General features: G+C 36.0%; 1 protein-coding gene across 2 annotated transcripts; it reads left to right on the top strand.

The window, feature by feature from the left end:
* Window positions 1-1,237: 1,237 nt before the first annotated feature.
* LOC129257215 (fibropellin-1-like) lies at window positions 1,238-24,163 on the top strand. 2 transcript variants are annotated; one of them, XM_054895495.2, is made up of 11 exons: window positions 1,238-1,399; window positions 3,808-3,958; window positions 9,414-9,568; window positions 10,681-10,831; window positions 12,794-12,890; window positions 13,631-17,138; window positions 17,897-18,066; window positions 19,194-19,374; window positions 21,606-21,777; window positions 23,155-23,243; window positions 24,053-24,163. In XM_054895495.2, exons 1-11 carry the CDS (start codon window positions 1,242-1,244, stop codon window positions 24,078-24,080), a joined length of 4,860 nt encoding a protein of 1,619 aa, XP_054751470.2. In that variant the 5' UTR covers window positions 1,238-1,241; the 3' UTR covers window positions 24,081-24,163. The 2 variants fall into 2 exon arrangements, with proteins under 2 accessions (XP_054751470.2, XP_054751471.2); XM_054895496.2 differs by lacking the exon at window positions 24,053-24,163 and having other exon boundaries at window positions 22,799-23,602.
* The last annotated feature ends 217 nt before the right edge of the window (window positions 24,164-24,380 follow it).

Below are 24,380 nucleotides of genomic sequence, written 5' to 3' on the forward strand. Positions count from 1 at the left end.
AATGTCTCCCAAAAAGTAAGGGGGAAAAATGGACCCTCCTCGTTCAATTTACCATACAATATGATATCAATTTAATCCTCTCAATTCAGTCGTAACAATGTCAGTCAGTACTATCTATAATTCAGTATTGTGGAAATATGAAGAACCATACGCATAATTTTTTTTCCGGGGGGGGGGGGGCAAGACGCATAAACATTCTCGAAAAAACGAGGGAAGGGAGCAAAGCACGACCAAGCTTGTCATGAGGGCACTTTTGCATTTCCTTAAGTGAACTTGACGGATTTCGTGCACACTTTTGGTGAATTTTGTAAAAAAATTCTGTAAAATAATGTAAGCTCTCAAACTTTCTGGCGGGGAGAGCACCTGCCCCCTGCCCCCGCTGCTTATGGCCATGTCCTTACACATGACATGACAGACAGAAAGATCAAAATGTGACATGGCACGTCGAATAAATAATATTTCTCCTGCTTTATGAATCCCAGGAAAAGAGCGGAAAGTGAGACGTGTATTTCACGAAAATCAGGATCTAAGATTGTTGTGAGCACACCCGGGGCCGTTTCATAAAGCTGTTTGTAAGTTAAGGGCGACTTTCAGAACGACTGGTGAACCTTTCTTACGCGCTAAACCATCGCAAGTTTATTATACCATTTACCAAAAGTAAGGATCACCAGTCGTTCTTATCTTACGAACAGCTTTATGAAACACACACCAGGAATCAGTCAGGGGCATACGTTTTCCTATTTAAGGTGTTCTTTTCATGAGGAGATACAAACAATATGATTAAACAAAACTAACAAATAAGACACAGTATGCGCTTCTGATTGGTTATGATCAGGTTGCATTCGATTATGTGCCTGCTTCCGATTGCAACTCTTTCTGTGACGGGCCCCGGCATGAGGTGACAACAAGGGGGCGCTCATGCACACTGTGTGTTCAGCCAAGAAAATTGACAAGTCTAACTGTCGGTCTATCATAAATTTGTGATTAATTCCTTCCCTACACCACATATACTGGAACTGTAATTGGTTTCTGAAACGTTTCTACTAAGAAATACCAAATTTGTTGACGAAAATACAGGGATTAGTCAGATCTTCATTAGATCATCAGTCTTAAAGAGTTTTGAGGAAGAAAGTTGTCATGAAATTTAATATTTGTATTGTGTAAGGAAATTCTTCAATTACGAATCACTCATTTTATTTCAATCCACCGTGTTTTTTTCCTTTCTATAACAGGGTATCTCAATGGTAGCAGGGGTAACCATGATTGAGGTGTCCCTCCTGAGGTATGATAACCCAGGTAGTCGACTGAGTGGAGGAGAATGCTGTGATGCTGGTATGTCGGAGATATGCAGAGACAAATGCGATAACAGGTTCGAGATATGCGTCTCTAGTCAAGGGAGGTAAGATCATAGCACATTAATAGAGATAGTTATGACAATTTAATCATGCGCGCTCACCACTCATAGGTTCAGTTGTCATGGATATCGACATGTTTTCCTCCCACGCGAAATAACTTTGAAAGACAGCTCAATGGATATAATCATGTGAACTGATTTAACTCCCGGTGACGTCATAATGGGCCATTGTCTTTCCAAGTAATAGGGAAAAGAAATAGAGAATAGGGGGAAGAAGTGGAGAAAGAAGTAATTGGGGGTAGAAGTGGAGAAAAAAGGGAAGAAGACTATCAAAATGAAAGGTCTGAGTTGTGTAACTCCATGACACCCGTTTAATTCAATTAGAGAACATGTGTCAAAATTGTGTCGTGTCCACCCTCTTTCAACATGTTAAAAAAACCTTGCAAATGGAAGAGTCGTCCCTGCGGATAAAAAATATGCGAAGTCCGAAACGTAATATACAAAAAAGGGTAGGAGGGAATGTGGAGCGGGGGGGGGGGGGGGGGGAGAGTGGGGTGGGAAAAAGAGGGGTATGTGTTTGGCACACAGTTACTCCAGCACACATTCTCTTTTCCAACAAAACTATTGAAAGAATAAACATAACCTTATTTCCTTAATGGTTCCTTGATCCACTTCTTATCAAGCATTTAAACTGAATTATTTTAGATTCCATACTGAAATATTTTTCTATACGAAAGGAAATAACATATTATTACGGTAATAGTAATATACAAACCAAATCATCATTGTAATATGACAGTGCTGCCGGTCTTGCCGGGTTTTATTTTCTTATCACTCTAAAAAAAACGGAGTAAAATTTTACCCAATATTGGTTAGAAAGGGAACATGCATGTTTGCTGGGTAATTTGTTTACCCATATTGGGCTATTTCAACGCAACATTGCGTAAAATTTACAAAATAAATATATTCACAATATATATATATATATACAGTGCGTATCAAAAAAAGTTTACACTTTGAAAAAATCCTGTAAAATTGTACATTTGTAATATCCTGAAGATTTTTCCACATTTTAACATTGGTACAGATCCATTTAAGCAAATGACGATATAACTGTCGAAAAATATTTACGCTTGAGAGTGCACCACTTACTTTTGAAAAGTTAGTGAAAAATTATTTGTGCAGAAATTTTAAATAGTTATGCGAATAAAAGTAGATCTTAATCATGAAGAAAACGTGGAATTTAGCTAGTAAAATTGATTTGAAGATATCTTTTACCTTTTTTAACTTGTTTCCATTCCCAAAACACTTCGAAGAGTGCATTGCACCCCACCCCACTCCCCCACACACCGAGGCCATCGTGATGATATTTGCTTTACACTGAGCTGTGATTTATATAAAATGGTTTAGGCTTGATTTTCATTTTGTTAATCACTGTCAAGCTTTGAAAAGTGTGGAGAAACAACTATTAAACGAAAAATGAAATGTTAACCCACTTCAAATGATAAATATTTAGTGAAAAAATGCTGGAGATGTCTGATATAAACCTTTGTTTAGATTCAGTTATGTCCTGAGATCCAGCTGGTACAAAAAGGGTAAAGGTTGTGCTTACTAAGTGTTGAAATTTCAATTTGGGTGGCAAAATTGTTACAAAATGCTTAAATGGATCCGCTTTATTTCAATTGACTAAAATTGCAAGGGAAATGTATGAGAAATGTTTTGCAGGGTGAGTTTGATTTCGCCGTTTCCCCTTGACACAGTGTGAAAACGAGCATTTCTGCGCAAACAGATTTCTGCGAGCTTTACAAAAACGGACAGTTCTCACTCAAGTGTAACATTCTTTCAAAACTTTTACTTTTATTAGATAGATGAGATCCTAACCCAAGATTACATGTGAAAAAATTACCCACATGCATATGGCTGAATTGGTCATGTATACAAAGTAAAAACAGTTAAAAGACTCATTACATATTTCAAACATTAAAAAGCAGTAACCTTTGTAAAAACTGACATGAGAAATATGTGTATAGGCAAGAATACTCAGGCAATGAAAATTTATATACATGTACATAAGATAATGAGGAAAAGGTAAATTAAGAATAATAAAAACAAATAAGTAAGCTGCAAAAGATCAATAAAAATACATGGATATTATACAATATATATTTACCCAACCAACATGCATGTTCCCATTTTACCCAATATTGGGTAAACCTTTTAGAGTGTAATGACGTCATGAATGATCTCTAATCACATGCATCGGTTTTGGTGTATCGTTCGCTTGACATAATTTATGAGCACATTCAGGATGAGCAACTGCCTCAAGTATACCTTATTCATATAATCTACAAGATAAAGGATTACGGGATTAGACATACCATGAAATAAAATTCCATGTCCCTACATCAGATACAGAAACGTTTGTTTTTTCTTCCATATTTATCGATTTTCAGTGACATCGACATGACATCTTGCTCCTACTTCTCAGCAAATACAATGGAGATAATGGACAACTCAGATCAGTTCACGTTCCCAACTTCCTTACTCTTGCAGGATGGCAGCAGTCTTCCGAATCCATTTACTATCTCCATACCTGATGCTTGGGTAGGTCATTATGGTTTACACATTCCCGGTCATTTCATGAAGTACACAGATTCAATCATAAATAAATTAATAATGTAACTAACTTACGAAATAAATAGATAAATATGAACAAATTGATTAATTCATGAATAATCCATCAAATAATCATTAGTTATATCAACGTATAAATTAATTAAGGTAAATTCAATTTAAAACATATGAATAAAAATAAATATCATCTAACTAAAACGAATAACTGAACATATTAGTTTAAAAAATGTAGGAAATAATTTGGTTATTTCAATTGAAATGAAATTTTAATAAATACAGGACATTAATGACCCAACTATAGTTACAAACTGACACAACTGTAAAGGGAATGAAGACTACGTTTCAGTTACACAAGGCTCAAATGTATGAAGATTCCTCTTGTGCAATTACACGTATGTTGTATATCATTGTCGTCGTCATCATTATCAATATTTTTAGTTGTCTTTTTCTGGCTATATTTTGAGTCAAACTTGGAGCATTTTTATCAGAATATAGCCAATTTAATTAGAGTAATATCATTCAGCCAATTCTATGGTGGATTTCATTTTATTGTATAAGTTGATGCATCTCAATTTCATTGCCGAAATAAGATTATATTAAGAACATAGACGGGCCACAATTGAAAAGAGAGGAAGCTGACGCATGTGAAGGTAAAAATTCTGCTCAAGAAATAACGAAGGCATTGAAAAATATGAAACAAAACAAGACACCGGGCGGGGACGGACTAACGGTATAATTTTATATGGAATTCTGGGAAGATATACAGGATTTAGTTTTGGGTAGTATAAATGAGGGTTTTCATTTATCGTACACCCAACGTCATGGTGTCATAACATTATTGTATAAAAAAGGAGACAAAGAAGATATCCGGAATTGGAGGCCAATAACATTACTAAATGTTGATTACAAGCTGGCTGCAATGGTCTTAGCAAATAGAATGCAAGAAATATTAACATCACTGAAAAATGAAGATCAAGTTGGTTATATAAAAGGTAGAATTGGGTATTGTAATGCTAAAATAATCCAGGATATTATTGAGTATACACAACTTGAAAAAGTTGATGGTCGTCTTTTATTTGTAGATTTCTACAAAGCATAAATGAATGTTAAGAAAAATATGGATTCAAAATACTGTTTAGAAAATGGATTTCGATTCTGTATACACAGATTTCAAACTGCGTTCTTTTAAATGGATATTTTACAGAAACTTTTACCCCACAAGAGGGATAAGACAAGGTTGCCCGATCTCTGCTTTACTTTTTAATTTAGCCATTGAGTGTGTCAGCAACAAGATCAGAAATGATGAAGGCATACAGGGAATTTTGGTCGGAGATAAATCTAAGGAAATAAAGCTATGTCAGTTAGCTGACGATATGACACTTTTTTATGAAAAATAATCATTCAGGAAACAAAGCTATTGAGCATATATTAGACTTTGGAAAAGTTTCAGGTGTTTTTTTTAATAAGGATAAAACACAAGTTCTGTGGTTGGGAAAAGAGAAACCTCTGGAAATGATTAGTGATATTCCATGGGCTGAGAATTATGTTAAAGCCCTCGGTATATTTTTTTCAACAAAGTAATTTATGAGCTGTGAGCTAAATTGGTCAAAAGATAAAATAAATAAAATAGAAAGATTACCAAACATTTGCACACAACGAAGTCCTACATACAGTGCGTCCCAGAAAAAACGAAACCGAGATTTAGCGATGATTTATCATAACTTAATCACACATAAAATAGACAAGTGACCTACCAATGTAAAGCTTAGAATATCTTCTTTCATCTGATATTAATTAGATTATTTCTCCTTCACGCATGAGTGAGCAAAAACAATTTGAAGAGGGGATACCAAAAAGTCATTTGGCGGGTTGTATCTAGCTTTCAAAAGGAAAACCGCATTTTTAAAAAGTTCAATATCTGTTCTTTAATTTGATACCTCAATTACAGAAAATGGTCAAGAAATAACAAAGTTCTGGTTATTTGAAATAAGGCTTGAATTTCAATAATTTCATAAAATGAAGAGGTTTTACAGGCTAGCGTTCAAACTCACTCGACACTCCGTTTTGTTTACGATCAGCCATGCATTAAGTCTTTTGTTAACCATGCGATAGCTTCTGTGGGAAACCGGTGAAAACAGTTTATTTAATGAAATTATGGAAATTCAAGCCTTATTTCAAATAACCATAACTTTGTTATTTCTTGACCATTTTCTGTAATTGAGGTATCAAATTAAAGAACAGATATTGAACTTTTAAGACATGTGATTTTCTTTTTGAAATTCATATACCCCCCGCCAAATGAGTTTTTGGTATCCTTCCTTCAAATTGTTTTTGCTCACTCATGCGTGAATGAGGAATAATCTAAATAATATCAGATGAAAGAGGAGATTCTAAGCTTTACATTGATAGGTCATTTGTCTATTTTATTTTTGATTAAGTTATGATAAATCATCGCTAAATCTCGGTTTCGTTTTTTCTGGGACGCACTGTATAAAGGTAAAATAGTTATTTTGAAAACATTAATATTATCTAAATTTGTATACAATGCTCAAATAATCTTTTGTCCCACGGACCTGGTTAAAAGAATAGACAATTTAATGACGAACTTTCTTTGGGGGTCCAAGGTTCATAAAGTAAAAAGAGCCAATGTACTTGATGATTTGTCTAATGGTGGATTAAACATGCTAGATTTAGGTTCAAAGTTAAACAGTTTCAAGTTAAAATGGCTGTTCAGATATTTTGATGACACTAAGTCAAAATGGACATGGATGTGTGATTATTGGTTTGAGAAGTTAGGCGGAAGTATTATTTTAAGAAATTGTAAGTGTGATCCGCAATATATTTTGTCATTGAAACAAATTCCAAAGTTTTATCGTGAAATATCGTATGTTTACTTTACTTTAAAAAAAGAAAAATTGCTCAAGAAAAAAAAAAACGATATAATTTCCAGTGCAGAAATATGCAAAGAACTGCTATGGTTTAATAACAATATCAGATATAATGGAAGGATGTTGGTGTTCAGGAACTGGATACGTTCAAATATTTTGTTTGTAGGTGATTTAGTACCTAAGAATACCTTCCTTACTGTAAATGATTTAAAAATAAGTTGTTAAGTCTTGATGGTCAATGGTTATCAGAAAATGCAGTTTGTATTTTGTCTTTACCAAAGATCTGGAGAGAACAATTAAAAGAAAGTAATATATTTTTGTTCCGAAAATTAGAAAATACCCTTTTGAATGAGGAATCTGTTATGCCGTCTTTAAACACACCACTTACTTGTAATTTTAATGTAAAACAAATTATTTATCATGAGTTGTTGCAATTGAAGGTTGAAAAATCTAGGGCAGAATTGTTTTGGAGAGAAAGGTTGGACAAAGACGATAAACATTCTTGGTTGTTTACATGGACACTAAACTTAAGAATATTCAAGATAATGCCATGGTCCATTTTAATTTCAATTTTATGTATAATTTATTACCAACTCTCTCTAATTTAAAAATATGGAAGCTAAGAAACACAGATTTGTGTAGTGTGTGTAATCAGTTGAGCGATTTATTGCATATGTTTTGGTTGTGTTCAGAAGTTCAAACATTTTGGAAATATTTTGAGGCGTTAATAAGAAAGTGTACAGATCAAGTTTTGTTTGAAGCTTCAGTATATTGTTTATGGTTTAAGGATAGAAAATATAAAAGAAAATAATTTAATATTGAATCATGAATTATTTTCCATTTACAAGTGTCATAAGATTGTACTAGTTTCTGCGAAAAGGATAAACTGTAATGATTTGAAAATGATGTTTACTTATGTTCTGAAATTTTATTAAAATAAAGAAGACCAGTTTTGGTCAAATTTTTTTTTTAGCCGAAATGACATGATAATCTACATGATAAGCATTCATTATCATTACTATACGAAAACTGAAGAAAAAAACAATTGTATTAAATACCTGGAAAGGTGTTACTACTTGCAACAGCAGTATTTCAGAAAAGATCACATGTGGACCCGTGAGTAAACGACGGTGCATGAAAAACTCTCAGGCAGACAAAGAAAGTGTTATACATGTTCATAACTCATGCATTTGGGAATTATATTGAATGTTGGAGTAGTTATTAGATATTCCAACATCTGTGCCAATTAATATAAAAGATGAAAATAATTGGGAAAAGAAGACACTTCGACTAAACAATGATATTAACACAGCATGTAACTCAGCATTTTAAGGATGTAATGCGCTGCGATCAGAAGGAACCCTGTAACATCAGAAGTGCAGTTACCCGCTTATTTAAAAGAAAAAAGATGATATACTGTTCAATTATTTTCTTTACAAGGAAAAGGTGTAAATAATCTTGAGCTTCAAACGACGAAGAACAAAAATCTACATCACACGAACTTTATACTTTTATAATAAAGAAATATGCTGGTAGCAAATCTCAAATAAAACTGTTAAATGAAAACATTTATTTTCCCAATATTCCATTTTTTTAGCAACTGATCAAATTACAAATAACAAAAGCGTGTAAATTTCAACCAGAATAATCAATAAAGAGTAAGCCTATACAAAATAATCAGTTTAATTTAGATGTTTGGCCTTTCTTCTTGTAGAGATTACGATGCCAAGGTCTTCTCAATGGATTCTTTTGATCAATTCGAATAGAGCCTCATTTACCTTGTGTATATTCCATTAAAAAGTGAAATGATATTATTTCTTGCCACCCTGAGGCCCACAATCACGTGGTGTCTATCTGACGAACATTATTTGATCATTATTAAATCGACAGACAAAATAATGTAAGAGGAGAATACCACATGCGCGAAAGTCAGCCATCTCGTTTATGTAACAAACAGTGAATGAATTAATCTGATAGTAAGACACAAGGTCTAGTGACATATACCAGAGATATAACATATACCAAATATATAAACTACATTATATAACATTACAACCTAGTTTAGGCGAGTCGATGACGTTTATCGTATTTGTTTTTATATACCTTTCAGTGACGACATTAACCTTCCAATCATTTGCTTGGCCTTCTTGCAATGATTAATGAATAAGAAAGTGAAAAATTGGCATGTAAAAGATAAGGCAGCTCTATGTAATATATATTACGTGTATCAATGACTCTTGCATATCAAGAATAGCAGTAGAGGGGTAAAGACACATTGCAGCATTCTCTCACCCTGTAGTCATGTTGAAACGTTCTGATTTGCTAAAAGTTTTGAGAGCTAAATCAGGGTCAACGCAACACAGCTTGACCCTGCAATATTTTGTTTGCTAAAATTGTTCCGACGCCATTGATGAATACATCATCTAATAAGTCTAGCTTGTCCCTCCACTTGTTTGTATTGTCAGAGTGCTTCAGCGCCAATGATGAATATCTAATCGTCATAACATACACATTTATATAACGTTTTTGTAATACAGGGAGGAGTCCGGTTCAAGGTGCGCGTCATGGACGTCGATACAGGGGGTGAACAACAAGTGGATATTCTGGCGAAAAATATAAACTATTACCCAGATCCAAATTACGAATACACTATCCAATGGAAACCAGTGCTGTCTGGAACAGGTGATGGAAGGTACGAAGCTCACATTATTCAAAATAGGTCTTTATGTCATCATTATTCTCAGAAAATGTCTGAAGATTGTTCTTAATATTGTGTTTCTCCCTGTGGTGAATGATAATTACTTTATTAATAATTATGTACTTTTTGAAAATAGAAACCTTTCTGTTTTGTTGCTGCATGTAAGAACCAACATGGTGACACTTTTTTGCTCCTGCGACAATTGCTCCGGGCGCCTTATTTCGTCTAAGATATATGGTTAGGATTAGTGTTGCAGCAGGGTTTTATGTTAGGTTTAGGAGAGGCTATGACGTTTAATCTAGGGCTGAAGTTGGCCAGTCTATTAGTGTGTGGAATTTACATCGGAGCAAATGTCGCCGGAGCAAATGTCGCCGGAGCAAATGTCATGGAACCGTAGAAAATAACATGGCAAAGAAAATCGATCAACTTGCTTACCACTCATATAATAAAGTCCTTGTATCCCCTCTTAATTAAAGGACAAGTCCACCCCAACAAAAAGTTGATTTCAATAAAAAGAGAAAAACCCTACAAGCATAACGCTAAAAATTTCATCGAAATTTGATGTAAAATATGAAAGTTATGACATTTTAAAGTTTCGCTTAATTTCAGAAAACAGTTATATGCACATCCCGGTCGTTATGCAAATGAGGGAACTGATGACATCACTAACTCACTATTTCTTTTGTATTTTATTATATGAAACATGAAATATTCTAATTTTCTCCCCATTGTCCTGTGAAACAAAGTTTTATTTCTCCCTGAACATGTGGAATTACCATTGTTTAACATTTTATGGTTCAGTCAAGTTTGTCCTCATTGTCAAATCTAAAAAATTGAAATATTGTATAATTCAAACAATAAAAAACAAACGAAGAAGTGAGTGAGGGCCATCATCGACTCTCTCATTTGCATGTAACTAAATTATGCATATAACATTTTGTGAAAAATAAGCGAATCTTTAAAATGTCATAACTTTCTTATTTTACATCTGATTTTGATGAAATCTTCAGTGTTGTGCTTGTTGGATTGTTCTCTTTCTATTCACATGAAATTTTTGTTGGGGTGGACTTGTCCTTTAATCAATGTCTGACGTTGTCTTTCAACAGATTAAAGACAGCAATGCGGGTTTACTGTGGAGATGGGTTCTTTGGCCCTCGATGTCACGTATACTGCGTGGACGGTCCTACATACACATGCGAACCATTCACAGGGAAGAAGCTTTGTGAATCTGGTTATGGTGGAACAGAGTGTGACGAGGTAAGACTCGCTCTACAGATGGCATGACCAAGACATTACCACGATTACGATGTCTAGGAGTTCTGTTTCTGTTGGGGTAACTCCCGTAGGAAATCGGCAAAGCAGCTTTCTGCTGCATCAACGCCAAGCTGATATACACAGTGCGTATAAACAAAAACGGGACAGATTTGAAAAGTCTATAAAATTTTTGTTTTTAAATTATGATGTCTATATTTTGGTGTTAATATGTGCTCTGAAGTCTTATCTTTCAAATGCCATTAAACAAAATTAGTTTTGTTCATGCTTGAGCGAACACGGAATGTTTTTGTCTGGGGTTAAAAAGGATCGAGGCATGCGCCAAAATGGCATAAAATGATAAATATGATGATCGGACATCTTGCTAATCAGCAGACTTCCTCTTAACCTTTTCATTATCTTTGCCATAATTTTCAAATTATGCGGTCAAAATTCATTTTAAAATCTATTTATTTGCTTGAATTGTTCTGTTGTTTCTTTTTAATATGTTCTCTTTTAGCTTTGAATATTCCTTTTTCAAGCAAAGACAATTTTTTCAACCGAAGTATGGGAGAGCGTGTATTTTTTTTCAAATCCTTTCATTGTGTGCTACAAAGGTTATGGTGCCTTTTGAACAGTGCCATACAGATGGGCGGGGGCTCGCGGATGCCCCCCCCCCCCTCATTAAAAAAAATCATGACCAAGAAAAAAAAGTGGAAAGGAAATAAAAGGAAACATAGAAAGTAAAATATGATATTATTTTCTGAATATTATGTCAAAATCTATCACAAAATGTTATATTGTATTAAAAAAGTGGGAATATTTGCGTGCTCGCTTCGCTCGCTCACAAATTTTCAATACATTTTACCCGATCTGCCATATCTAGCTCCTTCAAAATTGACTCAATACACCATTGCTATTGAAAGACATGAATCCCTTCCTTTTTGTCCTGTCAAGCATATAATTAAACTTGGTCAAGGAATCAATAACCCCTTAAAAAATTGATTCATGTCTTTTACAGGTACGATAACATAATTTGTTTCACATAATAAAAGGATATGAATAATTACAAATTTTCCCAATGAATAATGCAAATCTTCTTGCTTGGGTTGACAAAAAGTCCTTTTTTCTTACTTATGAAAGAAAATTCAAAGGTAAAAGAAGTTTAAATTAAAAAAACAAAATAATTCAAGTAAATAAATAAATTTGTAAACAAAATCTGACAGCATAATTCGAAAATTATGGCACAGATAATGGAAAGGTTAAGAGGAAGTCTGCTTATTAGCAAAAAGTCTGATCATCATATTAATCATATTCTGCCATTCTGGCGCAAGCCTCTTTTTGAACCCCCGACAAAAACGTCCTGTGTTCGCTCATGTATGAACAAAATTTATTTTTTTAATTGCATTTCAAAGTTAAGATATCAGAGCATCTATTAACATAAAAATATAGATATAATTATTTGAAACAAATTTTTTATAGACTTTTCAAAACGGTCCCGTTTTTTATACGCACTGTATAACCAATTACATTATGAAACATTTTTTTATGTTAGATACTTCAAGACGACTGAAACTGAAAATTTTACCCCTCATTGGAAAGGGGAGGGGTATAATAAACTGTCATTAATTTTCAATGTATGGAGGTGAAATCACTATTCAAATGTCTGCATGAATAAATTTTCAAATACAATGTGGCTGGGAACAAGTAACAAAAAAGAAGGTATATCCGACACTGACAGTAGAAATTAAGTAAAGAAACAAGGAATCGCCATCAGAAATGTGTTCATTGAAATGACTGGACTGATGATAGAAGCGATGTATTTTATAATCTAGATATAGGCAAGATAGGCACAAACACAAAGTCGTCTTAACCAATATGAGGAACAGATGAAAAAAGAAAAATTGATAAAGTTTATTCTATATACTAATGATGAAAACCCGTCCCTCTTTATCTGCTTTCACGTAGGACATAGCGGAATGTGCATCATCACCATGTCAGCAAGGAGGTTCTTGCGTCGACCTTATAAACAGTTACCGTTGCGATTGTATTCCGGGGACTTATGGTGAGTTTTGTAACCTTTCTAATTGATAAACAATATTGGGAAACTGATTTGAGGATATGGAATGGCATCGTATCGTCAACAGAAATATAAATTGAGTGGAGGAGCCGAGGTGTAGTGTTTCTGACTTTTGCCTTGTAAATAGAGGGTCGTGTGTTCGAATCCCACCGCGGTCTGGCGTCTTTTGGCAAAGCGTTAATCCACTTTGTCACTCTCGACCCAGGTGCTAAATGGGTACCCGGTAGAATGTGAATGTCATTGTAGCTTGTCCAGTGCTGTGTCGCCTCACCGGCGACTGAATGGAATGATACCCAGGGAGTGGAAGATGTGCACACATTGTGTGCGGGAATGACTGATTGAATCCGATGACCGGGGTAATATATATCTGTAAAGCGCCTAGACACGTCAACCGATGTATTAAGCGCTATATAAAAGCTGATTATCATTATTACTATTATTATATCATTCAATGAATATCTGCATTGTTCGTAATTACGTAAGGTTCCACCGCATTTACCCATTGTGTTTATAGAACTACATAAAATGTCAAACTGATACTTATGTTATTTCAATTAAACAAAAAAAATTGTCTTAAAAGATACATGTATGTGTAATTTTTAGACGGATGCTAGGGCTTATTGGCAATTTCTAGGTAAAACTATGTAAGCAGTAGCTTGAATAATGATGACAACAAGCATTTTTTTTTCAATTTTTACGATAGTTCTCCCATGTTTTCATTTCAGGTACCCACTGTGAAAGAAACCACAACGACTGTGACAATGTAGTATGTCAGAACGACGGTACCTGTCATGATCAGCTCAATGATTTCCAGTGCACATGTACTGAAAATTTTGAAGGTCGTTTCTGCGAGGTCCTTATTGATGAATGCATCAGCGATCCTTGCCTGAATGGAGCTACTTGCGCGGATGGTATTCGAGATTACAGCTGTATATGTGCTGATGGTTATGAAGGAAGAAATTGCGAGATTGACATTAATGAATGCTCAAGTTCACCATGTTTTAACAATGGGACATGTGATGACAAAGCTGCAGGCTTTGAGTGTAAATGTGTTCCCGGCTTTGTGGGAGACTTGTGTGAGGTAAATGTGGACGAATGCGAAAGTATGCCTTGCAAGAACGGCGGATCTTGCATCGATCTCATAAACTCATTCGAGTGTGCCTGTTCTACTGGTTACGAAGGAATCTCCTGTGAGGACAACGTAGATGAATGTCTGTCATCGTCCTGTCAAAACGATTCTCCTTGTATTGATGGCGTAGCAAGTTACACGTGTGAATGCAATCCAGGATTTCAAGGAGTTCATTGTGAAATCAATATCAATGAATGTGCAAGTAGTCCATGTATAAACCAAGGTACCTGTCGAGACTTTGTGAATGCTTTTGAATGTGTTTGCCAACCAGGATTCAATGGCACTTTCTGTGAAATCAATATCGATGAATGCAATGGAAACCCTTGTCAAAATGGAGGCACATGCAGAGATCTAATAAATGGATTTGTATGCAACTGTGCGGATGGTTTCGAAGGAGCATTGTGTCTTACAAACACAGATGAATGTTTGAGTGACCCATGTGAAAACCAAGGAACGTGTATTGATGAACTGAATGGCTTTTCATGTAGCTGTGCTGCAGGGTTCAATGGCACTCTGTGCAAAGAAAACATAGATGAATGCGCTAGTCAGCCTTGTTTAAACAGTGCAACATGTTTGGATGGAATAAAGGAATTTGTCTGTCAATGCCTAGACGGTTTTCATGGCTTGCTCTGTGAGAGCAATACAGACGACTGTGCCATCGACCCCTGTATCAACAATTCGACATGCGTTGACAGGATCAATTCCTTTGTATGTGTCTGCACTGAAGGATACGAGGGTATGTATTGTGAGCTTAATACAGACGAATGCCAAAGCGACCCTTGCAGTAATGGAGCAACCTGCCTGGATGGTATCAATGAGTACAGATGCCAGTGCGCAGAAGGATTTGAAGGGATTCACTGCACAAGTAACATCGATGAGTGCTCCAGTAATCCCTGTGAAAATGGTGGCACGTGCTTGGACCAAGTAAATGGATTTTTGTGCACTTGTGTAATCGGATTTGACGGGCTTCAATGTGGAAACAATATTGATGAATGTGCCAGCCAGCCCTGTCTGAATAACGCCACATGCCTTGATGGCATCAATAACTACACATGTGAATGTATGCCAGGTTTCAATGGCGTTCAGTGTGAAACGAATGTAGATGAATGTCATAGTTCGCCATGCCAACATAAATCTACTTGTATAGACGGGATTAATGGCTTCCAATGTCAATGCAAAGACGGTTTCAATGGTAGTCTTTGTGAAATAAACATTGATGAATGTGCAAGCCATCCCTGTTTACACAATGGAATCTGTCAAGACGGAGTTAACAACTACACGTGTGTCTGCATCCCTGGTTTCATTGGCATTAACTGTGAAACTGACGTAGACGAATGTAGTAGTATGCCTTGCCAGAATAATGCTACTTGTGTTGACAGAGTCAATGAATTCATGTGTCATTGTAAACCAGGGTTTGAAGGAACCCTCTGTGAGGTCAATGTAGACGAATGCAGAAGTGCACCATGTTTAAACATGGCAACATGTCATGATTTGATAAACGGCTATAGATGCGAATGTGCTCCTGGATATACAGATGTTCACTGCGAACAAAACATCGACGAATGCGAAAGTTCACCTTGTCAACATGACTCTACCTGCCTTGATGACGTGAATGGATTTAACTGTGACTGTAGTCCAGGGTTCGCTGGAACTCTTTGCGAAAATAACATGAACGAGTGCTTGAGCCTTCCTTGTTACAACAACGGCACATGCCGCGATGGGATTAACAACTATACATGTGAGTGTCTTCCTGGTTTCAGTGGCAGTAGATGCAAGATCGATGTTGATGAATGTGAAAGTTCTCCTTGCCAACATAGCTCGACATGCGTCGACGAAATAAACGGATTCCGATGTCAATGTGCATCGGGCTATGATGGCATATTCTGCGAGGTCGATATAAATGAATGCATCAATAATCCATGCAAAAATGGCGGAACATGTGTAGACTTGATCAATACTTATGAATGTCAATGCATGGATGGATGGGAAGGAGCTCGCTGCGACAATGATACTAATGAGTGTTTAAGCAACCCCTGTCAAAATGGGGCCACTTGCAGAGACCAAGTAGGTGGATATGAGTGTGCCTGTGTGCTTGGATTTACAGGCGTAACGTGTGAAACAGATATAGATGAGTGTTTAGAGATACCTTGTCTAAATAATGGTACATGCGAAGATGATATTAACAGTTTCATTTGTCATTGCGCTGTTGGGTTTAGTGGAAAATCATGTGAAGAAAACATAGATGACTGTGATCCCAATCCGTGCAGACACAACTCAACGTGTGTAGATGGTATTAACCAGTACGTTTGTTTATGCAGACATGGCTATGATGGTACGGTCTGTGAAATCGACATCAACGATTGCATGAACTCTCCCTGCCATAACAACGCCACGTGTATTGACAAAGTCAACGATTTCGCATGCGAATGCACTGCAGGATACGAGGGTAGATTGTGCGAACTGGATATCAATGAATGTTCCAGCCGACCTTGCTTAAACGGTGGCAACTGCACTGATTTAATCGATGGATACAGTTGCCTCTGCGATTCCGGGTATGAGGGTTTGAACTGTGATGTTGATATTGACGAGTGTGTAAGCATCCCGTGTCAACACGGGGGTACGTGTCAAGATCTCGTCAATAGGTTCCAATGTTCTTGTCATGAAGGTTACGACGGCACTACATGTGACAATAACATCGACGAATGCCAGCCTTCCCCGTGCCAGAATGAAGGTATCTGCGAAGATGGAATCGCGTCTTATCAGTGCCTTTGCCTACCTGGATTCGAGGGCGCCAATTGTGGAATAAACATCCAAGAATGTGATTCATCGCCGTGTAGTGAGAACCATACCTGTATAGATGAGATCAATGGTTATAATTGTCTTTGCCTTCCTGGCTTTGAAGGTGTCCATTGTGAGATGGAGACGAACGAATGCCTGTCATCCCCTTGTCGACACGGAGGAACGTGCTTGGATCATGTCGACAGCTTTACATGTGCCTGCCCTTATGGTACGACAGGAAAATTATGCGAGACCGTCACCAATGCCTGTATTAGCCAGCCATGCTCTAATAATGCAACGTGTGAAGATACTTTAAATGGAACAAGGTAATTTAAAAGTTCTAGTACACCCCCTCCAAAAAAATACGGATAAATACCATTGGGATTACTACTCCCGCAATCCATATTCCTCGAGGACATGTACCCTTACAGACATGCTTCTCACTTTTACAGTGTAGTTTTTGTAATAAGTTTATTAACCTGCAACGGTATCTGACCTCAATTTTCTAACCAGAATTTTGCGTAATAAGAGTCGCTTTGTATCTGATACTTAATTTATACAATATTTATTGCAGATTAATACGATGAATACATTTCGAACATCATAATATTGCAAACAATACCATTATAGTGTGATTTAAAAAGAAGGATCTTGACCCGAATCGACCTTTGATCTGGTGAGGTTTTTATCCCACAGGGTAAAGGTCCTAGGTGGTTGTCCTAGGGGTATTTGTCTGGGGTTATATTTCCAGTGGGTAAGTGTTTGGGTACGCTTATCAGTAGCTAATTTGTATACAGGCTATGTTAAATATCATTATCAATGAAATGCTTTCTTCCAGCCTGTTACCTATAGGGAGCACAAGTGAGTATACCTGGTATAGGTAAAACTATGAACATCCAGAATAAATATGATAATTTCACAAGATAGTTGGGTATTCAATGCTTTATAAACATATGGATTTGAATTGTGTGTTTATAAATACCACACACAAATCACATCAATTAACATTTATAAATATCAAATTTCGTAGGAAAATTGATTTATGTACTTTCTATCTGTGTCTCATATATAAAATTAACTACAGTTGTATCTGCCCTCCTGGCTACACTGGTGAGTTCTGTGAATCTCTGGATCTTGGACTGTGTGGCGCATCTTGCATTAATGGTCGATGTGCAGTTTCTTTTAGTCCTGAAGGAGAAGTGATCCACAATTGTTTATGTGAGAAGGGCTTTATTGGGACCAACTGCGATACAGGTAAGGCTCGAATTTATCATGAAAATCCATGTTTCATGAATCGATAATTGTTGTTATCTCTGTTGGACGACTCTCCGCCTCTGGATGATTTACAAATATGTATAGCACTACTCAAATGCCGAGAATACTTTAACAAGATTACTTTTGTAAACAATTTGTTTAATCAGGTTGGGGCTAGGTTAGTCTCACAATGTACCCAAGAATCAATCCAATCTTATTCTTAGACTGAAATAATGTATTAATTTGTGCATTAAATTTAATGAATTTCACAATTTGTTTTTCGCTAATAATGCTTGTACAGTTTGTCGTAAACTGCATTTCCAGTCACCGATATCATCGAAGGAGAGGAGTCTTGCTGCTTTCATTTTTACCCCATGCTCGACACCGCCGATAAGTTATGCTGTAATCTACATCTGTTGACCTGCTGGTTATACATGTTATAACAAAACGCACGAGAACATCATATTTCGGCAACTCTTTGCTGTCCTTTTTAATAATTCCTCATCACTGGTCAAATATGTAATGCGTCTCAATTTTATCTTCAACTGCAAAAATAATTTAAAAAAATAAAAACGGACGGTAACAAGCACAAGAAAAATACCCAATACCGAAGATTGTTAATCATTGATTGAACGACAGGACATTACAATGTCAACAAAATTAATGACCGGAACATACTAAAATATATTGAATTTTCGAAAGAAACTAATTTTCCTTTGATTGACTTTGTTACGCAAATTATTATAATGATAATAATAACAACAACAACAGCAATAATGGTAATAATACTAATAACAATAGTAATAAAAATAGTAATAGTAAATAGGGCTAAATTTGAAAACTTGTTTGGTGCCGCATATCTAACACAAACCGTTTATGAGTCTCATGATTTTATGAATTCTACACTGGTACTGGGATTCCGAAAATCACCTCAGCAGAAGAACGATGTGTCGCATAGAGGCTCAAAACCAAGTGGAATGCTAAGAATCCCACGCTCACACTTTAGAACCCATTAATGCATTTTAAATAAATAAAAAAGTGACACCTACTTCCCAACAACTCCATGCTAATATATAAGCCGGTAAATATAAACCGTATAAGTGTTTTTATTATTTTCCGATCTACAGAAATTACAGCTATATGCTCAAACATCCTTCTCACAAGTCACCATCCTACGAATAACATGGTAAATGTGGCGACGAAGCTAAGCAAAATTATCAAGATGTCATACGGAGATAGCCTAGAAGAGCCTAAGAACATTGAAGTAGTCATCATAGCATCTGCGAACGAAAGCTCACAACTATCAGGGTGAGTATATTGCCATATTTGTCTTATTGTAACTTAGTTTGGGTAAGTACTTTTCCGTCTAACCTAAAGAAACTTGTTAAAAAACAAAACCAGAGATGCTCGGCGGGTCGCGCGGCCGAGCACATATATCCCCGAACCCACCGCGTCATCCGTCATTGCGATATATAGAGCTCACACAGAAATTTGACAAAAATAAAGATGTCATGGCGACAATGACCCTGCCCACATTTTGCCTGCATGTGGGTACCATATTTGATGACAATAATATGACGTATAGCAGCGTGACTCTGCAGAACCTAAAGTATTGTCCAGTATCACCTGTTGGGGAATACAATTACAGAGTAATCTGGATATATTTTGTAAACCTAACCCTAAGACCCCCACCAAAACTGATAGGCATCTTCACTTCACCTTCTAATATTTCTTCTGTGTGCCAAAAAGCAGAAGTTACAGGTTTTACCAAATTTTCCACAAATATATGGTTACCATGGCAACCATGTCTCCACCCACTCCAAAATCATTAGGCGGCTTTGCTTTACCATAATGGACCTTCATGGCGAATTTGAAGATAATTGGAGAAGAAATGCAGCCAGTAGAGCACTCACAAGGAAATATCTGCTATTTAAACAAAAACTCTTGTTACCATGACAACGATGTCCCCGCCCACACCAAAATCAATAGGCAACTTCACTTTACCATAATGGACCTTCATGCCACATTTGAAGAAGATCGGAGAAGAAATGCAGCTGGTAGAGCGCTCACAAGGACATCTCTGCTATTCCACAAAAAATATTGTTACCATGGCAACGATGTTTCCGCCCACAGCAAAATCAATAGGCGGCTTTGCTTTACCATAATGGACCTTCATGCCACATTCAAAGATGATCGGAGAAGAAATGCAGCTGATAGAGCGCTCACAAGGAAATCTCTGCGGCGGCGGCGGCAGACGCGGCGGCGCGACGAGGCCAAATCCATAGTATCCTCCGAACTCTGTTCAGCGGATACAATAAAATAGTTAGAATCATAGCTTGAGCAAGCCCAAGATCTAAAGTTAGCACATTATATACTCTTGAGTTTTAACTGCTTACTTTAGAAGAAATTACAACCTACCAGCAATGTATTTTTATTTATCAGTGTATCAATTGGCTTATGCCTGTTAATTTTTCTCAATTATTTGATACAAATCAGAATTTATATAAATACAATACACGCTCCTCTTCATTAATTCATATGCCAGGACACAGGACCTGTGCTCATCAACATAATATTCGTTTTATAGGTCAAAAAAAGTGGAACAATTTACCTACAGACATCAGAAATGCATCAACTTAAAATAACTTAAAGACAAAACTTAAGAAAAAAACGTACGTCTGGTCCCTTAATTTTGTGATTTGCTTTATAGATTTAGTAGTGGGATGTTTGGTTTGACGATTTATTTTCTGTTTCAAATGACATACTAGTATTTATATAAAGTTGCCCTGTCCCCTTTCTTTCCCTTGTTTTGTATTGTACTCTGTTTAGATAAGTTTGTTTCATGTACTATGTATTTATTGTTTATGTCACGGTGCACTCATCACAAGCTGTGTTTTCTGAGTTGCTACCTCCATTGTTTTGTTCAGGTACATAAAATGTATTGATGCTTTTTTTTATTAAAATAAATGTACTTCATTCATTCAGTTAAATGGATCTACGACATGTTTCGACTCATTTCGGTTAACCATTGACTGAAGTGGTATAGTATAGTAATAGTGATGGGATGGGGCAAAGCTAAACATGAATGAGGAGGAGAATTGACAGTTAAAATCGAAGGGGTAAATATTTCAAACCCTCCATAATGTAATACAACAAACCCATCGTTAGCTGAGAGGTAAAACTAACGCACGGCACGCCAAATAATCAACCAACGCACCGAATTCTTCCCTTATTGCGAGACTTTGTCATTCTGATTTGGCGGCTGCAAACCAAACCCAGAAAAGTCGGGGTATGGTAAAAACAATGAAGACTCCTTCCTGTGCGAGACACTGCACTAGTCTATATAATCTGCTTCTCCCAGGGTTTACATGGTTTAGAGGCCTGGTAACACTGACCCCCTAGTAGTGCTTACTTAGATGTAGTGACACTATAGTAGACTACTCTGAATATGAGTCGTATCTGTAACCAAACTATTGAATGGCATATCTTAAATTCAGTAAACTTTTTGTGTATTTCATCGTACTTTCGTCTTATTTTAGGAGCCCTTACACAAATACAACATTCTATACAATGGTGAACAACAGACCACTGAGTCAAGACGAACAGGAGAGAATTTTGAATTCGATGACAAATGAAGAGAAAGATGTTATCATGGACCCTTTTCAAATATTTGAAGATACTCCAATAGTACCAGAGGAAAGTGGAAAGAAGGTAAACAAATCTTGACAAATTTTGAAAGAATTGAGTCGATAAAATCATTATTTCTGTTTCTGTTTTATGGAAACTCCCGTAGGAACTCGGCTGGACAGCGTTTTGCTGGTAAACGCCAAGCTTTTATATAACCAATTACCTAGGAAACATTTACGTCTAGGTTAATCAGCCATAGTGGCTGACCTTATAGACGACAGATATTCCTCTCGGGACCTTTTTCAAATCAGAGTGGAGACAATGGCAAAGTGGGGATTCGAACTCGCGAACTTGCGATTATGAGTCCATTACTCTAACCACTAGACCACACGACCCGTGTGGTCCATTTTAAGGTATGGATATTGTTAAGCCCCGGTAGTTTCTGCGAGTAAGTTCAACTTCCCCATAATCTTTAACTGTATTCCTTATTCAACTCCAAACAGTAGTAAATCATAATCTTACAGTGCAGATGGAAATGCATTTGTTATGTGATGATGATGACGATGATGATGACCATTTGTATAGCGCCATTTATCTGAAAAAAAAAAAGCAAAGGTCCCGGCTCCCCAATCTGTCACACATTATTTACCATTGCTTACTCTACCATCACTTAAAGATGCTTAAATATAGAAATGAATCATAGTAAAGTTTAGAGAATAAATCAAGTTTTCAAAATATTACTATTCATGTTTATGCTGCCACGTGATTGCCAAAAAGAAAAATACAGATTTTGCCCCAAAAACTTCATTCTGTATTTATCATGCTTTTCTTAAAACAATGGCAATCAGAGGTAGGTCTAGAGGAAGGTTTAATTATGTTCACATAATTTTCATACATGAAATAATTTGGTGTCATTTTGGTAGAAACCTGGAACAAATAAAGTCAGTTGGTACTGAAAGAGTTAACAGAAATACAAAGATCTGAAAATTATATAGCAAGTGTCAAAGAAAAGATGGGGAAAGAAAAATAAAATGTCACTTGACTATTTTTATTATTCCATTTGAAGATTTAACCTCCTATTTCCATAATTTTTTTTTCTTTTCAGGCTGGCTGGGGTTGGAGGAACTGGGTGATACTAGTTTCACTCGTTTCTATCATCATAGTTTTACTCATCGCCATTGGTTATGTGGCAACGAGATAGTACATACTTCAACTGCATTTTTTCTGTCCTATGCCATAATTTTATACACTTTTTGGAAAAAAATGTTTCGCTTCTCATTCTCGCTTTTCCATTGCAGTTCATATTCTGTAATATATTTGTATCCTGTCTTGCTTTGATATAGGCTTGGCCCCTTTCACCGTTGGTATATTGTCGTCTATCATATTTTTGTCCACAAAAGTAAAACTTTCTTGATATACCTGTCTGTCATGTCTTTATCCTCTGTCTTGCTTTTAATATAGCCTTGGCCGCTTCATCGTTGGTATATCTTCTTATTGCTACCGTTAGTAACGGTACTCTTTATCATCTTTATCATCGCTATTATAATCAGGTAGAGAGATAATGCTGCATGTCGCATATTACTGAAATGTTGCATCTTCACCATATTTGCATCTTGATTTGGGATGCTTTGGGGGAAAGTGAATAAATATGTGATTATGTTTTGAAAAAGTAAACAACATTATTACAGTTCGAATTAATGTGTTCCAAAGTGAAAAAAAACCAGTGACAGGGTGATTGACAAGTTGTTTAGATGTAAACTAAGAGAATAAAAAGGCAAATTATGCAATGATAAATTTACGCCTAGAAGTCTAGAGAATGCGAGTTAATAAAATGATGCATTTTGCACTTTACACTTAATTTGCACGTAAAATGATAATCCAGCTGTACAAAATAATAGACCATTCCACGAAAAATAACAAATGCCTGCATGTGATTAACATTCCCCATACCATGTTCCATTATACTAATACTATAATATTCATGTTAATCATCATCATAATGGTTTTGGGGCATGCTCTAAGTAGTATAGTAAAAAAAATGGCTTTAGCCTTTTATTATACTTCTATTCCATTCCCGTGTCTTCAACATATCCGATTTTCACTTATTTATTTCATTATAATCCACATTACCATCATGACCGCACGTCTGTTGTAAGAGATAACCCAACTTATAGTGCACAGTTTTCTAAAATATATTATTTTGGATCGATGGAATGTTTTTTGTTCATGGCTTTATAATATAGCGATGTAAATACATATCAGCATTTCTTTTTTTCCCGCATGCATTTGATTTCCATAAGAAAAAAACGTAGAAGGTATCCCAACTTTGTTTCTCGTTATACTATCCCCTATATTTCAGCAAATTAAAGAAAGAACCTGTCCAGTAGTAAATAGTTAGCAGAGATTTCAAGAAAGAAGTGGAAAGGTTGAGCAGTGAATCCTGGAATCTGTACTCTCTTCATTCCAGAATCATCGTGCTTTGCTATATATTTATACCAAATTTAATGGAATAAGTGCAGCCTTTTTATACCATAAAATATCTGGTGCAAATTAATCACGTTAATATGAGGTGTATAATATATATTATCTGATTGTTTTATATATATATATATATATATTATAATCCTTTATCTCAGCTGTCTTTCTTCGTGTTTATGAATATCTGGTAAAAAGCAACCGACAGAGGA

This window comes from Lytechinus pictus, chromosome 3 (genome assembly GCF_037042905.1).
Source record: "Lytechinus pictus isolate F3 Inbred chromosome 3, Lp3.0, whole genome shotgun sequence".
NCBI classification, from domain to species: domain Eukaryota; kingdom Metazoa; phylum Echinodermata; class Echinoidea; order Temnopleuroida; family Toxopneustidae; genus Lytechinus; species Lytechinus pictus.